Raw genomic sequence first — 21,102 nt, 5'->3', positions numbered from 1 at the left:
GGGGCACCTGTTGGGAGCAGGGTGGCCCAGTGCTGCCCCCAGCATGGGGACACTCCTGCTGCAAAGGGGGCTCACTGTGGGGCACGTTCTCCCCGCCCCTGCAGCCACCCCTCCGATGGGACAGAGCCTGGGGATGGAGCAGGAGGCTGCTGTCCCCTCCGTGTCCTTCTTGTCCCCTCTGTGTCCTTCTTGTCCCCCTCTCTGTCCTTCCTGTCCCCTTGTCAGGGTTTTACAGCCTGACAGGCAGTGGCGTGGCTGCATGGGACCGCTTGAGCTCATCCCATGACACCCCAGCCCACCCTGGGGAGCTGGGCTGGGACATCCCCGCTTGTCCCTAGCGGGAGCAGCCGTAGAGCCGCTCTCCGGGCTATTAACACCCCACGATGATCATCAGCTCTCGTCGTAATCATTAAGACTATTAGAAAGAAATGTTGGCTCGCAGCTCGTGTCAGACTTTCCGTTCTGCTTTGCAAACGCGCACAATTAATGCCAATCAGGCGGGGGAGGCAGCCAGCTCCGATCCCGGCTGCTCCCAATCCCGGCTGTCAGCTCTCCCCATCCCGCCTGGTACATTTTCATACAATTGCTATAAACATCTGAGGGAAACTCCGTGTTCTTCGGCAGCGCTGAGTATTGTTCTCTGTTCCTTTTAATTACTCGGCATTCAGCGGCTCATCCGGCCTCGGATCGGTGGGGAAAGTAGGGATTTGTAAAACAAATAGAGAAATCTGGAGAGATGCCTTATTTTCCCATTCGGTGGCTGCGTTAGGTTGTCTATGGGTAAATAAGAAAAACCTGTTTAATTTCTCTTTGTCTTTTTCTTCCTCCCCCTCCCGAGTTGCTTTCTTCCCACAGGGACACAGCCTGGTCCTTCTCCCCAGGGAACTCCAAAAGCAGGGTGAGCTTGGGAGAAGGGGGGGAAGAGCTGGAATTACTTGACCGGATGGTGGTATAATCCTTGTTACAAAAGTACACATCAATTATAAGAATTCCTACAGTAATCTTGGAAATCTATCTTTTCTGCTGAACCAGCTCATTAAAGAGCACCATTCATTTCCATCTCTCCGGGTGAGAAGGGTTTAAATCTCCAGAGCTTTGTGTTACCAAATAGACTGAGGGTGATGGACTCACGTTAAATATTAAAAGGAAGAAGTTGATTTTTCCCCCCCCCTTTTTTTTCCCCCAGACCTGCAGCGCAGACGAAGTGCAATGTAAGGAGAGGAGGGTGGGGGGTCCCCGCCGTGAGAGGCTTCCCCAGCTGTCGCTCAGTGGGTTCCTTTGAGGAGCCCCCTCCCCTCCCTTGGCCTGGGGACCCCTCCAGCCCTGGGGGAGGAGGGAGGGAGTGAGCGAGGGAGGTTTCCCCAGGCCGCCCTGGCAAGCCCCCGAGCCTGCGCCGGAGCCGGCCGTGGCACAGGCAGGGCTTTTGTGTGCCGGCGGGGCAGTGGGCGGCCGCGGGGCGAGGGACGGGCACAGAGCCCCTTTGTGTGCAGCTGCGAGCGGAGCAGGATGTGGGATAGGGACCAGCCGTGGGGATGGGGAGCTGCTACCCAGGGATGAGGAGAGGGCAGCCAGGGATGGGGAGCGGGACCGAGGGTGGAGAGCAGCGGCCGGCCGGGTCGAGGGCGGCGCGGGGCGATGTGTGCGCCGCGTCGAGGCTCTGTGCAAACATGTTAATTTGTTTTCTTTCTTGCCTCGCCTTTCAGGGTAATTGGTTGCATTTGAAGCCTTTGTGAAAGCCTTTGATTATAGTAATTTCAGCAGCGTGATCTACCCTGGATTCCTCGTCAGATTCTTTCACAGCTCCGGCACTTGGGGCTGTAATTATGGAGTGGAGCGAGCCCGGCTGCCGAGTGTGGGGCAGCTGGACGGGGCACCATGACCGTGGGAGCACAGGGAATGTCACTGCAGGGGACAATCAAACCCCTGGGATGGGGCAGGAGTGAGCCAGGATGGGGCAGGAGCTGTGATGGGGAGCTTCGGTCTCTGCTGAGCTGGTTGGGTCTCAGCTGGAGACATGGATGCTGCGAGTTGCCCATGCTGGGGTTGACTCCTGGCCTGTTGGGGTCTAGAGTGCTTTTAATTGCTGCTCCATGGAGCCACTTGGCTTTTCTGTTGGTTGATCCCATGTCTGTGCTGCGGCTGGGACCGAAAGCCCTTGAGCATCCTGAGCATCCATGACGGACGGCTCCCCTCACCCCCTCTTCCCGATCCGTGTGCAGGGAGGAAGGCATGGCATGACTGTGTCGGATCAGGGAGGATTTGCTTTGAGGAGCTGGTGCCACATCCAAGGAGACATGTCTGTACATGTCTGGCAGGACCTGGCGGATCCTGCCCACCCGCTGCGCGCTGGCCCTTCCGGGACCTCGGTGCACGCAGCCAGGACTGAGCCCTGCCAAAAACACCGACGGCACCCGAGCGGGGCCCTGACCTTTGCTAACGGGGCCGCTCCCCCCTCGCTCCTGGCATTTCGTTCCCAGTCCTACGTAATGACCTTCTCGGCAGCACCGTGCCAGTGTCTGCCACTTCCAATTACCCACGGCTGCTCGACTCCCGCCGCAGCACGCGGGGTTCCTTCCTCCCCAGCAGGATGGCAGCGGGCCGGGGCAATATTGCACTGTGATCTCCCACCCTCCTGGCTCAGTGAGCCTCAGGAACCCCCCAACACCAGCCAGGGCTCTGAGCCCCTGCCCTGGGGTGCTGGAGGCGCGCTTGGCTTTCCAGAATCATTATTAACCTGTTCGAGAGCTGTTCCCGCTCGCAGCGAAAATAGATCTTTAATCTCTGCCCAAAATAGCTCATTTGATGAGAGGCCTCCTTAAAGCTGACACATAAATTTAACCAGGCCGCCCGAGCCCTGCGCGGGGACGTCTGCAAATGCTCAACAGCACTCAAATTGTTGGGGTTTTTTTAAATTCCATCGTTACGGACACATCTGATACCGTATTTCTTCCATAGGGTCTTTGGAACTGCTCAGGAGGTGATTTGCTGTGCCCTGTCCTAGTTCCTTTGGCCATGCTTGTGAACAAAAGGTTATTTTGGGGTATTTTTTGATGTTGACTTTCTTGAACAGTCCAAAGGGTTTCTCCTTGGGGCTGCCACGAGAGCAGAAACCTCATCTCTGGGTGCAGTGGGAGAGACATGAGATGCTGCTGTAAGATGCCAGCAGTGAGGGTCCTGGTCCAGTGCCACTCTGTGCCTGGCAATGTGCCACGGCTGGTGGGCTCTGTGCCATCCTGGTGTCACAGCAGCCCAAAAAAGGCACCATCCTACTGGCAGCAAAATGTTTCGTCTGTGAGTAAAAGTGGGCTCTGGGGAAGTGGGAAATGCGGATGCTCAGGGTGTCACAGCTCTGCTCAGCACCTGGTCCTGGGCTCACCTCAGCACCTTCCCAGTATCTCCACAGAGCACGGGCTGGGAGAGGCCACTTGGCTGGTCTGGGTCGCTCCCCCAGGCCCCCACAGTCCCCACATCCCAGCGAGACCCTGAGCAGCAAAATAATCACTTCCAGCATCATTATCCGTCGCAAACCCCAGCTTCCAATTTTAATCAGAGGAGCTGGTGTTGCTTTAAGATCTGCGGGTTTTAAAGATCACAAGAGGGGTTAGAGAAAATTACCCTTGACTCTTACATGCTAATGTAATCTCTAACCAGATCTGCAGCACTGCAGCTAAAATTGCTTTTTAGATTAACATTTAATTATTAACAGGGCCCCCTGAAAGGCCTGGGGCTGGAGCACGCGGAGGGGAGCGGATTAGCCGGGCGGGATGAGGGAAGGTCGGGCGAGGGAAGGTCATGGGGTGACCGCTGGCACCTTCAGTGACAAACTTTGGGTTTTATTTTACCTGGTGCTCCCCCATGATTCACAGTGGGGTGACCTTTCTGTGCTCACCCCTTTTAGGGCAGAGCTGTGGCATTGCTGCGTCCCCTCCACCCTAAATCTGGATGGGAGATGGGCATGAGCTGGCACAGCAGCATCAGCCAAAATCCTGCTCGCCCTGCAATGGGATGGGCATCCACTGTGTGCAGGGGGGAAGCCTTCCTCCTCTGGCACCTCCTCACCCTCTCAGGGTGCCATCGGGTGGGAAATCAGTGTCTGTGGGACCAGTGGTGGTGGCAGTGACGGGGGGTGGCAAGAGGGAGCTCTGATGTCCCCAGGCTTGTGGGGAAGGGGAGCTCCCTGCCAGGGTGGTTGGATTCTCCTCCATCCCAGCATGGAGGAACGAGGGACAGGGGTGTTCTCAGTTGTACTTTGGGTTTGTTGCACACCAGGGGCCAGTGAGGGCTTTTGTTTTGTTTCTCTGGTTGCTGCAAGCCTTGGCCTCACCCTGCGCTGTCTGTGTGTCTGTCTGGCACTGTCAGGAGCCTCCTGTGCCTCTCCTGGCCAGGGTGACCCCTCACCTGTCCTTGTGCCGAACCCGTGCTGGCTTTTAATAGCCAGGGGGGACGTGGCCATGGTGTGACTCAAAACAGCTTTGCAGCATCCCTGGTCCTGCCCCCCCCTTCCTCTCCTAACCCCAGAAGCTCCCTTTTTATGGGATTGCACCCTGATAACACCCGGAGAAGGATCTGGACATGTTCCACCAGAGCCTGGATGGTGACCAAGACCTTGTCCCTCACTGTCCCTGCCCTGCCACAGCTCAGCAGCTGCACAGACCCGCTTCAGGCTGATACTTTAAAAGTTCATTTTTTCTTTTCTCCCCCCTCCCGTCACATTTTCTTTTATCTAAATCCTCGCCTGCAAAAGCCTCTATCGACAGCTGCGCTGGCCTTATCTCGCCGGAGGGACCTTCGCAGGGCTCTCGGAGGAGATAAGCCCGACTTATCAGCTGCTGATGTCAGAGGAGGTGCCAAACCCTCCCATCACTGGGGCTTTAGACATAGAGGGTGGTGTTTTTTATTAAAGTCACAAAGACCTTGGGCTTATAAATAGTGCGATGTCGAGATGGATTAGCTGGGTGTGGGGCAGGAAGGAGTGGTGGGAGAGGGGAAGGATGGAGCTGTGGCTCCCCCATCCCTGGAAGTGATCAAGGCCAGGTTGGACAGGGCTTGGAGCAACCTGGTCTAGTGCAACTGCTCCTGCCTATGTCAGAGGGTGGAACTGGATGAGCTTTAAGGTTTCTTCCAACCCAAACCATTCTGGGATTCTGTGATGCCAGGGCTGTGGGATGTGGGCTTGGGGCTCCTGGGGGATCTTGCTCCAGATGTCCCCAAGGGACCCCACTCTTGGTGGGACTCACCCTGTGCCCCAGTGCTGGATGATGGTGGGTCCATGGGCACAGCCCGGGCAGAGGCCATGCGGACTCAGGGCGTTCCAGCAAAACTGCTGAGTGTTGCCTTTCCTACCACGAAAGAGCCAGAGCAGCTTGAACTAAATCGGATCCTGCTGATTGGAATTAGTTCAGATGCAGATGGAGCTAACTAAGCCGGCGCTAAGCGTTGGACAGCCCAGCGCCCAATTCCCATCAGCTGATTCAGGGGCTTTTCAGAGCGGCATTAGCGAAATGCCACCGTGGCACAGATGCCCATTGTGCCAGGCGCCCACCCGCTCGCCCACGGGCCTTCTGGGGCTTGGGGCTCCCAGCAGGGTGACGGGGTGGACAGATGGACGCTGTTCTGGGGTTGTGGAACCGGAGCTTTCCTGATTCCGAGCGTGCCTGTGAAGGTGGGGTGAGGCGCAGCGTAGCTGTCGGAAAAATCATCTCGGCAGCGAGACGCCGGGAGACGGGGGCAGCAGCAGGGTCTGAATTAATAGGTGGCTTTATTCAGTTTGGCACGTGGCTCCCGCGCCTCTCCCGCCTGCTGCCGGTGATGATCCGTGCTCAGGGTCGGGATGGCTCCAGGAGGGAGCTGGGCTGTGCATGGCAGGGCGCAGAGAGCAGTGCAGGGGACAACCCGTACCAGCACTGGGGTGTCCCCAGGGACCTGCTGGGCCCTCAGGGTGCTCTCAGCTCCTGGGACAGGCTGCATCCACACCCTCCCTGTGCCAGCACATGGATTCGGTGACCCCCTGGGTGCTTCCTCCTCGCTCTCGGCCCCACATGCCCCAGACACCACCAGGGACCCGATCTGCATCCGGCAGTGGCACGAGCCGCCCACGCCACCCCTGTCCGATGGGGACACGGGTCAGTGTCCCCATGAGGAGCTGCCTGGGCACGGGGAGTGGGTGACGTCCGCCGCTAATCGGCCAGATGGTGACACCCGGTGGGACGCCAGCGCTGAGGTCACCATGGAGAGCTCAGGCTCAGGTACAGCAGGGGCCGGTGCTGTCATCCGTCCCCTGCACGGATGGGTGTGGGTGCTTTGACCCGGGGCCACCCCACAGGGACAGGGATGGGGATGGGGATGAGGGATGGAGGTGGCAGCTCCCGTCATGGAAAATCCGGGCGCTGGGCTGGTGCTGGGGGAGCCGAGGCGCCGGGAGCGGGGCTGCGTAATGAACCCCGAGTCCCGGCGGGGAGAGGAGAACTCCTGGCAGTCAAGTGCGCTCAGGCTCTGAATAAGAAGCACTTCATTCTCTTTTCAAACTGTATAATTTCTGCCTGATTGTAATGGCATATTTTAAAATTACCAGAAATCGAAGCCAGAAAATGGATACGGCTGCTTTTACTGCGAGCTGCGTTAACAAAGGATATGTAATGCATGAAATAAAAACACCTCCCTGCCCCCCTCCTTTTTTTTTTTAAGACAGTAATAGGAGAAAATTGGTTTTGAAACTGAATAAAAGTCCCTTTCAGAGGAAATCATTTCTTTCAGGGTACCTTTGCTGAAAGTAAAATAGTGAATAATGAAAGGTGGTTACATGATTGTCTTTCATTTAGAGAGCGCGAGGACAGATGGAATCTGGGAGAAATGCACGATTGGAATAATTGCATGGTAACAAGGCGCTTGTTGTGAAATTAGTATCTTAAGAAAGTAGTGAAAAAGGCTTTTACTCATGAATACTTCATTATTAGGAGAAAACAGCACAATTTGGGTTCTCCAGACACCTGCTCGGTATTAGATGACTTCCTCCCCTCCTCCTCCTCCTCCTCTTCCTCCTCCTCCTCCTCACACCTTTTGCCAACGAGTCTCTCCTTGTCCCCGGTTTGCTGGGGGGGCCTTGACTGGCCTGATGAGCCCAGTCAAGGCATGGACACCCTGCATGGATCCCATCTCAGGGATTATCCCAGAGCCTGGGACCTGGTGGAGGTCACAGGGCAGGAGTGAGCAGTGTTGTCTGCACCCACAGTGGCTGTGAAGGTGTTTTGAAGAGTGACATTGAAACCAGCAGAGCTTGGAGAGCCCCGGGCACAGCTCGGGGAGCATCCATCCATGCTTTGTTTCCTGATGCTCGAGGTCATGGGCTCTGCCAGTGCCTGCCCGAGGCCACCTCGTACCTGAGGCCACCACATCACTCCCCTGCACGCCGGTGCCAGCACTGGGACATGCGGGAAACACCCCGGATGGCTGCAGGAGGGCACGATTCCCCCACAGTGGAGAAGAGGGAGTGATGCACCCAGCGGTGACACCTGTCCACGATGTCCAGTTGTGACCCCCAGCCATCCACAAACCTTCAGCCAGAGAATGACAGCACAGGAGCTGTGACGCCAGCAGATGGGCACCACTGCCTCCTTTTCTTCTGCTCCTGCCTACGTCTCCCTGCCCTCTCCAAGTGGGAATATCGCTCCCTGCACCAGCCGGAGCAGTGGGAGGGTGCCAGCAGCACCTGGTTATAACTCAGGGCCCCGGTGGCGGCTGGGGAAGGACATACAATGAGCAGCAGCAACGACTTTGGCCTGACCCCTCCAGCTTTTGTCGAGCAGATTTTGATGCCAGCTGGGAACTGGTGACAGATCCCAGGACCCCGAGTGGGATGTTAACGCCGTCTTTCCCCAGCCTTGGCCGGGGTCACTCCGTGCCGGGAGGCACTGGCTGGCACGCCGGCGGAGCGGTCTGGCGCTGCCGGAGGGACGCCCCAGCTCTGCCACGTTCCCAGCGGGAAGGGCGGAAAGCTCTGCAGGAAGCGCAAATCACCCGCTGAGACCCTCATATTTATTTTATATACATCCCTATTCATTTCAGGCGTTCCGAGTTACTTTTTTATCTCCAGAGGAGCAAAGGCACCGAGTGCCGGGGAGACCCTGCTGGGTGGGCATGGGGGTGGTGGCAGGGGGTGGTGGCAGGGGGTGGTGGCAGGTTCCTGGCTCACCATGTTTCTCCTCTCTCGCAGGGTGTGGGGCGGCAGCGCCCGCAGGGAAGCCCGGACCATGCTGGCCTGCCTGCAGAGGACCCAGAACCCCCCAGCCCAGCACCTCCCCTGCCCCAACAAGGCGCTGGAGCCGCGCAAGTGTAAGTGCCCGGGGGCGAGCGCCCGCTTTGATGCTGTTTCCCTTATTGAAAAAGACATTTATTTAACCGATAATTAAAAAGAGCAGGAGGAGCGGGGAGGAGGGGAGGAGAGGGGGAGGAAGGAGCCAAGATAAGCAAATTAAATTGGGTTCTGTGGTTGGTAAGTCCAACTTCAGCAAATGTTGCAGAGCTGCCTGGGAAGCGTGGCGGCGGCAGAGGATGGTGCAGTCGTCCCCCCAAACCTCCCCGGCCCTTCCCCCCCTAATTACTTTCCCCGTTTTGCTGCAGCTCGCCTTCCCCAGGAGCTGGCCTTTCAGATAAGCTGTAAACTAGTTACATTAAAATGGGATCCAAAAGGTCACTCCAGCAAAGCACCTGTCTCTCCCAGCCTTTGTCTCTCAATCCAAACCGTGATTAAATGTATATTTAATGAGCCTGCTTTAGGCAGGCGTGTTTGACCTCTCCGGCTGGGAAAGACGCATTAAGATTCTCAAGTGATGAATGTGTGTTTTAAAGAGGGGAGTGGATATTTTTCTGCTGGTCTCAGTTGGATTTTTAAACATTGCCGGCTGAAGACAAATCAGTTGCTAAAGCTCTGCTTGTTAGGCTGTGACAGCCCCCGGGTGTTTGTTTAATGAGCTGGATTTTCCCAGAGATGTTTTTTTCCACTCTACCTGGGCACCCTGCGCAGCCAGGCAAGCTGGGCATGGGGTTTGGGCAAGCTGGGCACGGATTTTGGATGATGCTCGGCCTCCCTGGGGACCCCCAGCATCACTTTGGCATCGCACTGCCAGTCAGGAGGGTTATTTATCTTTGGAAGTTCTTTTATCCCTGAAACTTATCCCTGGAATTGTTCATGGCCAGGTTGGACAGGGCTTGGAGCAGAAGGTGTCCCTGCTCATGGCAGGGGGTGGAAGTGGGTGATCTTGAAGGTCTCTTCCAACCCAAACCATTCTGGCTTCTGTGAGTTTTTGGGTGAAGCTCCCCAACGGCCAGCACAGGGAATGGGTCACCCAGGCCAGAGGTGGGGTGATGGGCATCCAGATGTCACAGTGCAGCTTGCACTGCAGTGGAGCGTGTGGTGCCTCCCAGATCTCCTCCTTATTTGTGTCTAGAAGGAAAAAGAATGTTGCTCTTGTAAAATTATTCCTAATCCGTCATGCCTGAGCATCATGGTTGGCGTGAGGTGTCCGGCTCTTGGAGCACCTTGTTGCCATGGAATAATGAGCTCAGCCATGCCCACATGGTCTGAGACCTGCAGGCAGGATGAGCCTGGCAGGGTTTTCTGACGACTGGAGGTGTTTGGGAATCTCTGTGATTGTGATCCTAAGGTCAGGATACACCTGCTGGTCCCCACAGCATTCTCTGGATGCAGCTCAGAGCTAAGGACCATCAGCTCATGGAACAAAGCTCAGGGGCACCTTCCTGCTGGGGGCGGTTGGTGCTTTCTAGCATTTCCCACCCTGCCAGAGGTGCTGAAATAAGGAGGTTTGGGAAGCAGGAGCCCTTGTGTGGTGTCACATATGGTGCCATCAGTGTGAGAGATGTTCCTGGATACAGCTGCCTGTGTCCTGGGAGGGTCCCAGCCCCAGGGTCCCGGTGATCCTGGAGCTGTGCCAGTGGGATGTGGGCAGAGGTCTGACCCCACCCCAGAGCGTGGCAGGTACGGGGTACCCAGGAGACAGAGTTTTTGACTTGGGCAGGACTGTGCTCACCTGAGATCTCCAAGGCTTGTGTCCCCCGGGATGGGTGGCAGCGGCCGAGCTCCCACCTGGACCCCCACGCTGCGCTCGCCACCGGCTGCCACCAGCCAGGTCACCTTAATCAAAGTTTAGCTGCCTGTATGCTTCCGCTCGTTATGGGCAAATCCGGCACGTCTCGCTCCTCTCTGCCTCCTGCCAGCGCAAATTAAATTGCAGGTGACATCCAGGGCCACGCATCTGCCTTGGAATACAATTTTCCCTTCCTTATTTATGGCACCTGTGGGAAGCATGGTGGAGGGGCCGGGAGCTGGCGCGGGGCCGAGCTCCCGCCGCCACCGGAACGCCCGTGCAGGGAATCGGCACGGAGAGCGCGCTCTTCAAACCAGGCGCAATTTAGAAGTGCCTCTGATTACTTAATTTGCTCCTGAGTATCTCAGTAATTATCTTTATGGATCTTATTTCTGTCCTCTGGCATTGTTTCTGTCGATATTAAATGAGTCTGGCTCTCGGCACATTGGCCGTCTGGCCCAGCACCACTGTGAAATCCTATTATCCTGCCCGCGCCGCTGATTAATTTTGGTATTAATTTCACCTAAAAGGTGAGCTGACTCATCTTCCTGCCTGTGCAGGGAGCTGCCGGTGCCTTCACCCCCCGGTTCTGCCCCTGGCCTCTCCTGCTAATTGTTGTCCTCCCATCTCCGTGCCCCCCACACCGGTGCGGCCGCATCCCAGCGGGCCCGGAGCATCCCACACAATCCATCCTGATAAAGCTGGAGGTGACTTTGCCGCTGTTGCCAGCAGTATTCACAAGGCTGTTCCGTAGGAATCAACATGGCACGCCAGCGTTGCATCCTTGAGGAGGATGCAGGAGGGTGCCAGAGCCCTTCCAGCCCTGCCTGTGCCTCCTGCCTCCAGCTGAGGAGCAGGAGCCTGCGGAGAAGCAGCATCCTCAGGAAAATATCACGTCCAATTAACTCCAGCAGCCTGGTCCCTTTTGATTTTATCCTGGGTGCATTACAGGAATCCGGAGCTTTATTTAAATTATAAATCAAATAATGCCCCTCTCAGCTTGGCCAAACTCTTTGCTGCTCCCGCTCTCGGCAGTCACGGAGCAGCGGATGATATTTAATGAAATGTTCTTTTCCATGTGCTCTCCTCCAGCCAGCCTGGGGCTGGGAGTGTGGCAGGGAGCAGGATGTGTGTGCCCCTAAAGAGGCTGGGATCCATGGGGAGCTGGGAGCCGTGGGGAGTTCACAGAGGTGAACCTCTTGAGCATCCTCCATGGCCTACAAGAAAGATGGAGAGGGATTATTTACAAGACCATGGAATGGCAGGACAAGTGGGAATGGGCTCACAGTGCCAGAGGGCAGGGATAGATGGGAAACTGGGGGGAAATTCTTCCCTGTGAGGATGGTGAGACCCTGGCACAGGGTGCCCAGAGAAGCCGTGGCTGCCCCATCCCTGGAAGTGTCCAAGGCCAGGTTGGACAGGACTTGGAGCACCCTGGGCTGGTGGAAGGTGTCCCTGCCATGGCAGAGGGTGGAATGGGATGAGTTTTAAGGTCCCTTCCAACCCAAACTGGATTCTGGGATTCTTTCACCATTCACATCCTCCGTGCTGGGGGTCCCGTGGGACCTGTCACCTCGGCCCCACTGGGACAGTGGCTCTTGGGGGTGGCACAAGCCCTCCCGGGGCCCATCTGGGTATTAAAACACTAACGAGGAGATGGCCTTAATGAGAGGTGATGGCTGGAGCTCAGCCAGCAGCACCGTGCAGGGAACTCAGCTCCAGGGTCACCCACAGCTCTCCCTGCACCCGTGGGGACTCTCATCAGTGATAAACCCGTTAATTGCACACGGGATGAGGCCCCGTTTAACGGCTCCTCGTTACCCAATTCTGCTTGTTCCAAGGGCATTTTCATTAGAGTGGCTGCAGCGAGGCTTTGCTTTTGTACACACCCATAAAATATCATTTTAATTTCATGAGGGGTTACACATGAGTGAAGTAAGATTAATTCTTTCATTTTCAGTTTCTGGAAGGGATCGGTTAATGATGGTTCTGTGTATTTATGTACGTGCCATAAAAAGGAGTTCAATTAACTGCTGGGCCCAAAATGTGCTGTTGACTTGCACTTTCCCTGCCAGGAATTGCTGCAAAAACACTTTTCCATCGGTCACATGTGGGGATGGAGGCTGAGGTGGGGCTGCTCAGTGCCCATCTGCCACCAGGTCAGAGCCCTGGATTTGGGGTGGGCTTGGCTGGTAATGGTGCAGCGCACGAGGGGGTTTGGTTTGTGTCTGAACTTCCCAGGATTGTGGTGGTCCATTGGCCACAGAGCAGGTTCCTGGGCACTGGCAGACCCCAGGATGGGGCACCTTGTATTGGGGGTGTCCACCCGGCTCCCCTCGGCAGGTACGAAGCCCGTGGCTTGAATTAATTCAAATATTAATTAGCTGTGGATGAGTGAGCAGAGGGGCCGGGGGCAGCTGGGATGAGCTGCAGGACCAACAGAGGTGGTGGGGTCCCCTCCTGGTCCCGGGGTCCCTTGGAGGCTCCGTGGTGAAATGGCATCAGGGTGGCATCAGGGCTGTGTCGGGTGACTGAAGGGTGGCCCTGGGACAGCACTGGGATGGCACTGGGGTGGTGGTTGTGTTGGGGTGGCCTCAGGGCTCTGTTGGCTTCAGATGGGTGGCACTGGAATGGCTTTGGGGTGGCAGTTGTTTTGGGGTGGCCTCAGGGCAGTGTTGGGTGACATACGGGTGGCACTAGGGCGGTACTGTGGCAGCATCATGATGGTGGCTGGGGTGGCACCGAGTATCATATGGGCGGCATGAGGGTGGCAGCGTTAGAGTGGCACTGGGGGAGCATCATGACGGCATTGGGATGGCACTGGGCTGACACAGGGAACAGGATGAGCCTGGCATTGAGGTGGCACCAGGGCATCCTCGCGCCCCGGCTGCGGTGGCACGGTGGCCAGCGTGGCACGGAGCACGGTGCCGGCGCCGCGCTAATACCTCGTGGAGGAGACAAATGGGAAGTGACACGTGTGTGTGTAGACGGGTATTTGTGGTGACGCTTTGACTGCAGATAATAAAGTGCTCGCCCCGAGGTGATCCAATTCAGCAGCCGCCTCGGCAGAGCCGCGCGCGACGAGGGGGAGAAGAAAGGGGAGGAAGAAAGGCCCGTCTGAAATGACATGTCAGCCTAAAAAGGGAACGTGTTAACGGATGAATATCTGGGGACGGCGAGCCCGGCGCTTCCCTTTGTGCTTTGTCATGAATTTTGTTGTCTTTGCAGATTCCGGCGCTGCCGCGCGGGGTTTGCCACCTACGGTTATTCAGATGGTTTTCTCCCGCTATTATTGCTGTAGTTGGTTTAATTTAAGCCCCCGGAGCCGGGGCGTGTTTGTCTCGGCTCCTGGCACCGGGGCTGGGGGGTCCCGCAATGGGGGTTCTGCCGTGGGGACGCAGCGATTTTGGGGACAGCGCAGGGTGCTGGTCACGGGTGGCGCGGTCCCTTCGGTCGGGGGGGAGGGGACAGGGACCCCCACGGCATCCACGGCGGCGCGGTGGCCTCTGCGCCACCCATCCTGGGGACACTGTCACCATAGAAACCGCCGCTGGTGCGGGATGGGAGGGCCGGAGGATGTGGCAGCCACCCAACCCACCCGGAGCGGGGGGCACAGTGCCCGCAGCCCCCCTACCCGGCAGCACCCAAAAACCACTCGTGGCTGCTCTCCCCAGGCTGGGGGGCTGCACACCACCCCCCCCCCCCCCCCCCCATGCCCACCCGTTGGTCACCCTGGTCTGGGCAGGGCAGCGTCCGTGAGCCACCCCCAGGTCCAGCTGGGACCCCCTGGAGTTTGCCCTGCCCTCATCCGGGGGTCACTGGCTCTGTCTCCCACCCTGACTGTGCCAGGCTCTGCCCTCCAGGGCAGCCAGATCCTGCCAGGCAGCTTTGCTACCTGGGGCACAGACCCAAAACTTGAAGGACTGCCTTGATTTGCTAAATGTAGCAGCTTTTGTTTGTTTTCTTCCAAGTGTTTTCCAAATATTGAGGTTTCTTCCAAGTGTTTTGCAAATATTTAGGGTTTAGCTCTTACAAAATCTGTTCCCAGTGTGGCAGGCGGAGAAAAAGGGGATTTTTGATGCTTTTTGAAGCTTCGAAGGCATTTGGATCGCCTCACTGCAAGGGGAACGGGGATCCTGGTCCCAAAGCTGGGGACGAGCTCTCAGCTCTCGTGGAATTTAATTCATTTGAAGGCTGCAGCACTATTATTTTTTAATAAGAGCCATTGGCACGGCTGCTCAGGTCCCCAGTGGGCTCCTCCGCCCGCCATCGCTCCCCTTCCCACCCCTCCTGCCCCTGTGCCAATTAAAAATCCTGCCTAATTGCTGCCCTTCTGCCCCACCAGCTCAGAGAGGCCGGGCAGGAACAAACCAGGAGCTCAGGGCTGGAAATGTCAGTGCTTTTCTGGAAAAGGGGCAGCAGGGCAGGACAGGGATGGAGGGTGAGGATGAGGAGGGAGGATGAGGTTGGGTAGGATGCTCAGGGCTCCAGGAAAATGCCCCTTCCCAGGGTGAATGTGGTGATGGGACAACATGAAGACAAAGCTGGGGCAGACGCTTTCCTTGAGCTGCTTTTTTGGGGACGAGCCCTCCATTGCAGCTTTTTTTCACATCTGAAAAAAGGGGTGAAAAGCTTTTTCCTGTGGGACCACGGGAAGGCGAGGCTGGGAAGCTTCCAGCCACACGTTGCCTTCGGCAGCTTTATAAAGATTCCCTGCCGAGATTACTTCTTTCATTTATTGCAAAATATTGTAGCGCCTTCGATGTGTAAAAATAAGGATTGTCCCATCTTATCTCGCAAGGAATGGGGGGCAGGGAGGGAGCAGCACGTGTCTCTCGTGCTGCTGTTAACCACCGAGGTGCCGTGTCCTGCCACATTCCCACTCGGCTTCTCCCTGCTGAGCCCGTGCTCAGGGCTGTGGTGCTGCTGGTGCTGATCCCCAAATTGTTCCCTCTTGTGCACTCCAATATCCTGCTCCCTGTCCCCTTCCAGAGCTGGGCAGCTGCCAGGCAGTGCAGTCTCATGGACTGGAAGTTAAAGGCACAAATTGCTGGTGCCTGTGCTGATCCTCCTTCAGCGAAGATGTTGTTCCAGCACCAGCCTGGGGGACACACAGGCAGCTGGGCTGTGGGAGCAGCGTGGAGCTTCCTTCCTGGTGCTGAGTGTCTGTCCTGTCCTTCCTGGTCCTGAGCATCCTTCCCAGTACTGAGCGTCCTTCCTGGAAGTGAGGATCCATTCTGTCCTTCCTGGTCCTAAACATTCTTCCTGATCCTGAACATTCTTCCCAGTGTTGAGCATCCTTCCTGGTCCTGGGCATCCTTCCTGGTGCCATTTTGATCCCACAACTGCTTTAACCAAGCAGACCCCCAGTTAACTTCCCTTCCCTTCCCTTCCCTTCCCTTCCCTTCCCTTCCCTTCCCTTCCCTTCCCTTCCCTTCCCTTCCCTTCCCTTCCCTTCCCTTCCCTTCCCTTCCCTTCCCTTCCCTTCCCTTCCCTTCCCTTCCCTTCCCTTCCCTTCCCTTCCCTTCCCTTCCCTTCCCTTCCCTTCCCTTCCCTTCCCTTCCCTTCCCTTCCCTTCCCTTCCCTTCCCTTCCCTTCCCTTCCCTTCCCTTCATCTTTCCTTTCTTTCCTAGGGCTGTGGCTGCAGCCAGGCATGGTGTGGGGGTCCCTGGGGACACCAGGGATCAGAGGAATGCAGGGGTTGCAAGGAATACTGTAAATGTAGGGGATGTGGGAGATGCAGGGAATGCTGGGTGTGAGGGGGATGTGGGGGATGCAGGTGGGCACGTCTGAGGAGGCTTTTGGGAGGGGTTCCTCCCACCTCTCCAACCCTTCCCACAGCCATCCCTGGTCCCCATCAGACATTTTGCCCTATCCTGCTGCTCCGGGCACAGCAGGGACAGTGCTCCCCGCTCCATAAACCGAGATTTATTCCGGATCACGGCCCCAGCGGGGTCTGGGATTTACATCTGTGTCTGGGACCGGGTTTGGTGGCCAATTTGCTAAAGTAAAAAGTTGTTTAGCTGCAGGCGTAATCTCATAAGCCCGTGCTGCCATTAGCTGGGGTCTCCTCTCTGCCTGGCTTTCCAATAATGCTCCGAGCAGAAGCTCAGAGTAATATAAAAAGCCACCGGATTATTACTGCGGGCGATGCATTTTCCATTTACAGTAATAAAATACTGAAGAAACAAAACAATTTAAAATTCCAATAAAATTCAAACCAAATCTTTGGCTGCTGAGCAGATTCAATTATTTAGCCGTTATTGAGTGCAGGCTGGAAAAATAGAGCCGGTCAGGGAGGGAGAGGGGAGCTGAGGCGTGCCAGATGCATCCCATGGGAATGCCAGTGAGGGAGGGAGCTGGGAGGCAGGGAAACATCTGGGAGAAGAGGCTGGTGGTGGACACTCCTCGCTGGCAGCGGCCGGGCTGGGTTTAGGGATGGCAAGAGCCGTGGTGATGGTGATTGCACCGGCAGCCGAGGGATCCGCCGTGCATCCCCGGCGGGTCAGCTCCGGTGCTCCAAGTCCAGGAGGAGATGGACAGGAGGGGACAAGCAGCGAGCGGCTGTGTCAGGGCCGGCTGCGCCCGCCGGTGCCGCCGTGGCTCGGGCGAGTTCGCATCTCGCAGTAATTACAGGCGGCTGGGAAGCGGTAATTACTGCGGAGAGCGGCAGCGCCGCAGCCGCCGGCGTGCCGGCAGCCGCCGGGAGAGCGGCCGCTCTGTAATTTTCCCGGCGGGGGTGCGGTGCGTCACCCTGAGATGTGACAACACGCCGAATTGGTGGCTTGTCACATCCAACCCAGCTGGAGCAAAGAGGCGACAAAGGCTGCTCCGGGCACGCGCCGGGGCTGGCGGGTGGGATGCCCTCGGCCAGGCTCGGATCACCGGGGTTGTTGTCCCACGGCACAGGGACACCCCAAAAGTGTCACCTGCAGCCCCAGTGCTTGGGGATAGGGTTTTGGTGATCCCGGTCAGGGAACCGTGGTGCCCGCGGGTGATGCCACTTCCCTCCCTCCCTCCCTCCTGCAACGGCCCCTTGGTTTTTAAATATTTTTCCTCGGAAAGGAGTGTTTCTGTGGAATAGGCTCATTAGGGATTCTGCAAGTGTCACCAGCTAATTAGTGTCATGTTATTTGAGTATTCACGATGCTGCCACCTCCAAGGACAGTGGTGCTGGCATGAAGGGGAATGCAGATGTGTGTGCCATGCCATTCCATGCCGTGCCATTCCATGCCATGCCTCTGGGCAGAGAGGTCCCATTCACAGCCTGCTGTCTTGGGGGGTGCCCATGCCCAGCAGAGCCCACCATGCTCGCTCAGTGTGCCTTCACTACCCCGACAGCTTTGTGGGAGCACCGGAGCTTTCCAGAGGCCGGAGGGTTGGTGCCTGGGAAGTGCTGGTGCCAAACGTCCTCACGTGTCCTGCCTGGAGGGAGCTGCTGGTGCCGTGCCTCCTGTGTCCCGGCAGCTCCATTAAATCCTCCTCAACGGCGCTGGTTTTAATTGGCTTAATACACTCGTTAATAAGAATGTCTATTTAAGACACCTGTAAAAAGCCCATAACATCAGCTTAATGGGAGCAATGGCTGGCGCAGGCGCTGCGTCCTGCCTGAGCAATTACTGCACCCATGGAGAGCATGGAGAGCATGGAGAGCATGGAAAGCAACCACAGCCTCACTGCTGTGTCCCCCCAGCACCCCTCTGCTGCTGAGAGTGGGGGTGATGGGAGAATCACAGATTCCAGTGCGTCCCTCCCTCTGAATCCTGGTTTTAACCAGCGCCTGGTTCATCCGGGCATGTCACAGCCACAGAAACGTCACTCAGAGTGGGATTGGGACAGGCAGTGCCTTCATAGGGAATGTGGAATGTGCCCAGTGGTGCAGCTGTTCTGCGGTGACTTTGCCACCCAGGACGTGGCGGCATCAGGGGTTGGTGGCATCGGGAGCAAAGTGCTCTGGGTACTGAGGGGTTGCACTGCCTGGGAAGGCTCCCCAACCCCCCCCAGTTTTGCCATCTCTCCCTTGCAAAACCTTCCTCTGGGCAGACACCAGGTCTGGCATTCCTGGTGTTCCGTAGATATCCCTTGGCAGGGTTGGGAATTCGGGAACCAGCTGGGAACCAACCATCATTCCCATGTGCTGACGTGTACGTGCGTGTGCCTGTGTGTGTGTGTGTGTGTGTGGAGATTTTAAACACCTAATTTATTCCATCTATTAGATAGATTTTGTAGATTTAATCATTTTCACAGTTGGTGGCTCATTGGATACTCAAGATAAACTCCAAATGAAAGTATAATGGGAACGACAAATGAGTTTTCACACCAGAATGGCAGAAACTTGCTCAGGAAAGAGTTTGAAAGGAACAAAACTATATACATATATAATTTTTTTTTCTGCAGTGGCTTTTGCTGACTCCAGTAGGTTACCACAGTTAATTTCACCAGTTTTGTTCATCTGTAAAATTGCATAAAAGTGACATTTTTGTGCTCATTATAGGAACTGCTGATTTATGGCTGGTAAATGCAATGCTTTTCCATTTTTGGTGAGGTTCTCGTAGCAGCGCAAAGCACCCATGAAATTGCTTGTATAATGTAGTTTAAATCCAATCTCAGAGAAAGATTCCCCCGTTGGGTAAAGTGACATTTCCATTCTCCACACCAAGTTTATTTTAGGCCACTTACAAGTGACTCCCGTCAGCGGGAGGGGACAGCTTGGTGCCGTGACCTGGTTTCTGCCGGGAGCGGGTGGGATCCAGCCGGGGGAGGATGGTGCTGGGGTGCTGGGTCTCCTCATCCTGGCAGTGTTGGATTCACCCCACGCTTTGCTCCCGCAGGCGAGACGGCCCCCATGCATTCCCCGCGCTACCCCAGCCCTGCCGAACTGGACGCCTACGCACAGAAGGTGGCCAACAGCCCGCTGACCATCAAGATCTTCCCCACCAACATCAGGGTCCCCCAGCACAAGCACCTTAACCGGACGGTGAACGGCTACGACACCACGGGGCAGCGGTACAGCCCCTACCCCCTGCACGCCGGCGGCTACCAGGGGCTGCTGGCCATCGTCAAAGCCTCCGGCAAAAGCGTGGTGAAGAACTCGGAGGGGAAGCGGACTAAGCTCTCGCCCGCCCAGGTGGGCGTCGCTCCCTACCCCGCCTCAAGCACTTTAGCTCAAGGTCCCTCCTGCGCCGGGCAGCTGAGCTACCACGGCGGCCAGAAGCAGCTGGAGGGTCCCGTGCCCCCCAACGTGACGGTGGCGGCCTCGGTGCTGCCGCTGGCGGGCAGGAGCCTGGCCCTGCCGCCCTCCAACCTGCCCTCCATCCAGAGCATCATCTACCAGATCAATCAGCAGTGCCAGGCGCAGGGTGCCCAGCCCGGCTGCCCGGCCGTCGTGGCCGCCCACCCCAGCCCGGCCAAGCACGGCGCTTTCGGCCCCGGCTACGGCGGCACCGTCCTGCCCGAGTGCCGCAAGGGCGCCGAGCTGGCGCTGGGCTCCAACCCGGCCGCCGCCCTGGGACCCAAGGCAGGCGTCTATCCCGAGGGCATGGACTACCTGGTGTGGCAGCAGAAGCAGCAGCAGCAGCACCTGCGAATGTACAGCGGGGGCAGCGGCGGCGGGGGGGGCCCTCAGCAAGTCCCCCGAGACGTGCGCGGGCGCCTCACGGCCCTACGGCCTGGGCAGCGCGGCCGACAAGGTGAGCTCGTCCCCCTTGAACTGCATGCACGGCAACTTCGCGGTGGGCCAGTACTTCGCTCCCCCCTGGAACAGCATCCTAGTGACCCCCAACAGCGACTGTTACAACCCACCGGAGCTGGGGGCCGGGCCCCGCGAGCTGGGGGTGCCCCCGGCCGAGGGGCTGCCCAGCAAGACCCTCTGCAATACCTCCATCCTCAGCAGCAGCCTCCAGTCCCTGGAGTATCTCATCAACGACATCCACCCGCCCTGCATCAAGGAGCAGATGCTGGGCAAGGGCTACGAGACCGTGTCTGTGCCAAGGCTCTTGGACCACCAGCACGCCCACATCCGCCTGCCCGTCTACAGATAAGGGACCGATGCTGCTCTTCCCAAACCCAGGGCGAGGACTTTGGCGCGAGCTGCGGGTACCGACCGCGGCAGCGAGGGCGGGGGGACAGGGAGGGGGACACGGGGTCGGCTGCCGAAAGGGCTCCCGGGACACTGGCGTTGCACCGGGGTCCCCAGACTGGACACACCCGCGACCTGCTGGAAGCCGAGGCCGAAGGACCGCTTGTCTATATAGCTCAGAAATCATTTTATCTCCACGAATGTGAACAGGGAATTGCTACGAGTTGCTGCTATCCAGGGAGGGGAGGCTCTGCTGCGCTGGCAGTGCCTGGAGCGGGGCAGAGCCCGGTGTCGTGGCCAGCTGGGACCCTCCATGGTGGGTCCCAGCGCGGTGCGTGGCCGGGAGGCTCCATGGTGGCCAGTGCTGGCCTGGCAGCTGTCCAGGAGGCTCCACAGGGGCTGGTCCTGGCACGGCAGTGGCTGGGAGGCTCCATGGTGGCCAGTGCCAGCCCAGTGGTGGCCGGTCCCAGCCCGGCATGCGGCCGGCGTGTGGCCGCAAGGAGCTGGCACCTGACCTGTAGCTGAAGTCCGTAACTTGCACTGCTTTGATTAAAGCTAATAACTGGGGACAGTCTGGAGGCTATTTAAGAAAAACACTTGAAAACTTGAACAGATTTTTTTGGTTTTTTAATTTTTTTTTTTTTTTTAGTTGACTAGGCTGTACATCTACGTGTTGGCTGCTACAGAGTCTCCTCCCACCCCTCTTCCTCCTCCTCATCCTCCTCTCGCCCGGCCCCACAGTGGCCACTGGCTCCTATTCCCACTCAACCAGGAGGTTTGGGACCCCCTCAGCCCCTCTCTCCTGGGAACCCCCCGGCTCTCACACTTCCAGGCTGTTTTATTTCCCCCCCTTACTGTCAGTTCTACCTTGGTTCTGGGTCGCGGTACCGGGGCGCTCACATACCTCCTTTTTATCTCTTTTTT

At 57.3% G+C, this 21,102-nt stretch overlaps 1 protein-coding gene across 1 annotated transcript; it reads left to right on the top strand.

Moving 5' to 3' along the window:
* The first annotated feature begins 8,155 nt into the window (after positions 1-8,155).
* On the top strand, positions 8,156-20,237 carry FAM222A (family with sequence similarity 222 member A). The gene is given in 3 exon segments (XM_048322728.1): positions 8,156-8,328; positions 18,932-19,710; positions 19,712-20,237. Coding segments are annotated over 3 exon segments (1,347 nt in total). The 5' UTR covers positions 8,156-8,189; the 3' UTR covers positions 20,141-20,237.
* Positions 20,238-21,102: the final 865 nt, after the last annotated feature.

This window comes from Corvus hawaiiensis, chromosome 18 (assembly GCF_020740725.1).
Source record: "Corvus hawaiiensis isolate bCorHaw1 chromosome 18, bCorHaw1.pri.cur, whole genome shotgun sequence".
NCBI lineage: Eukaryota > Metazoa > Chordata > Aves > Passeriformes > Corvidae > Corvus > Corvus hawaiiensis.
The sequence above is the reverse complement of the archived record's forward strand: the minus strand, read 5'-3'. Positions and strand labels throughout refer to the sequence as shown.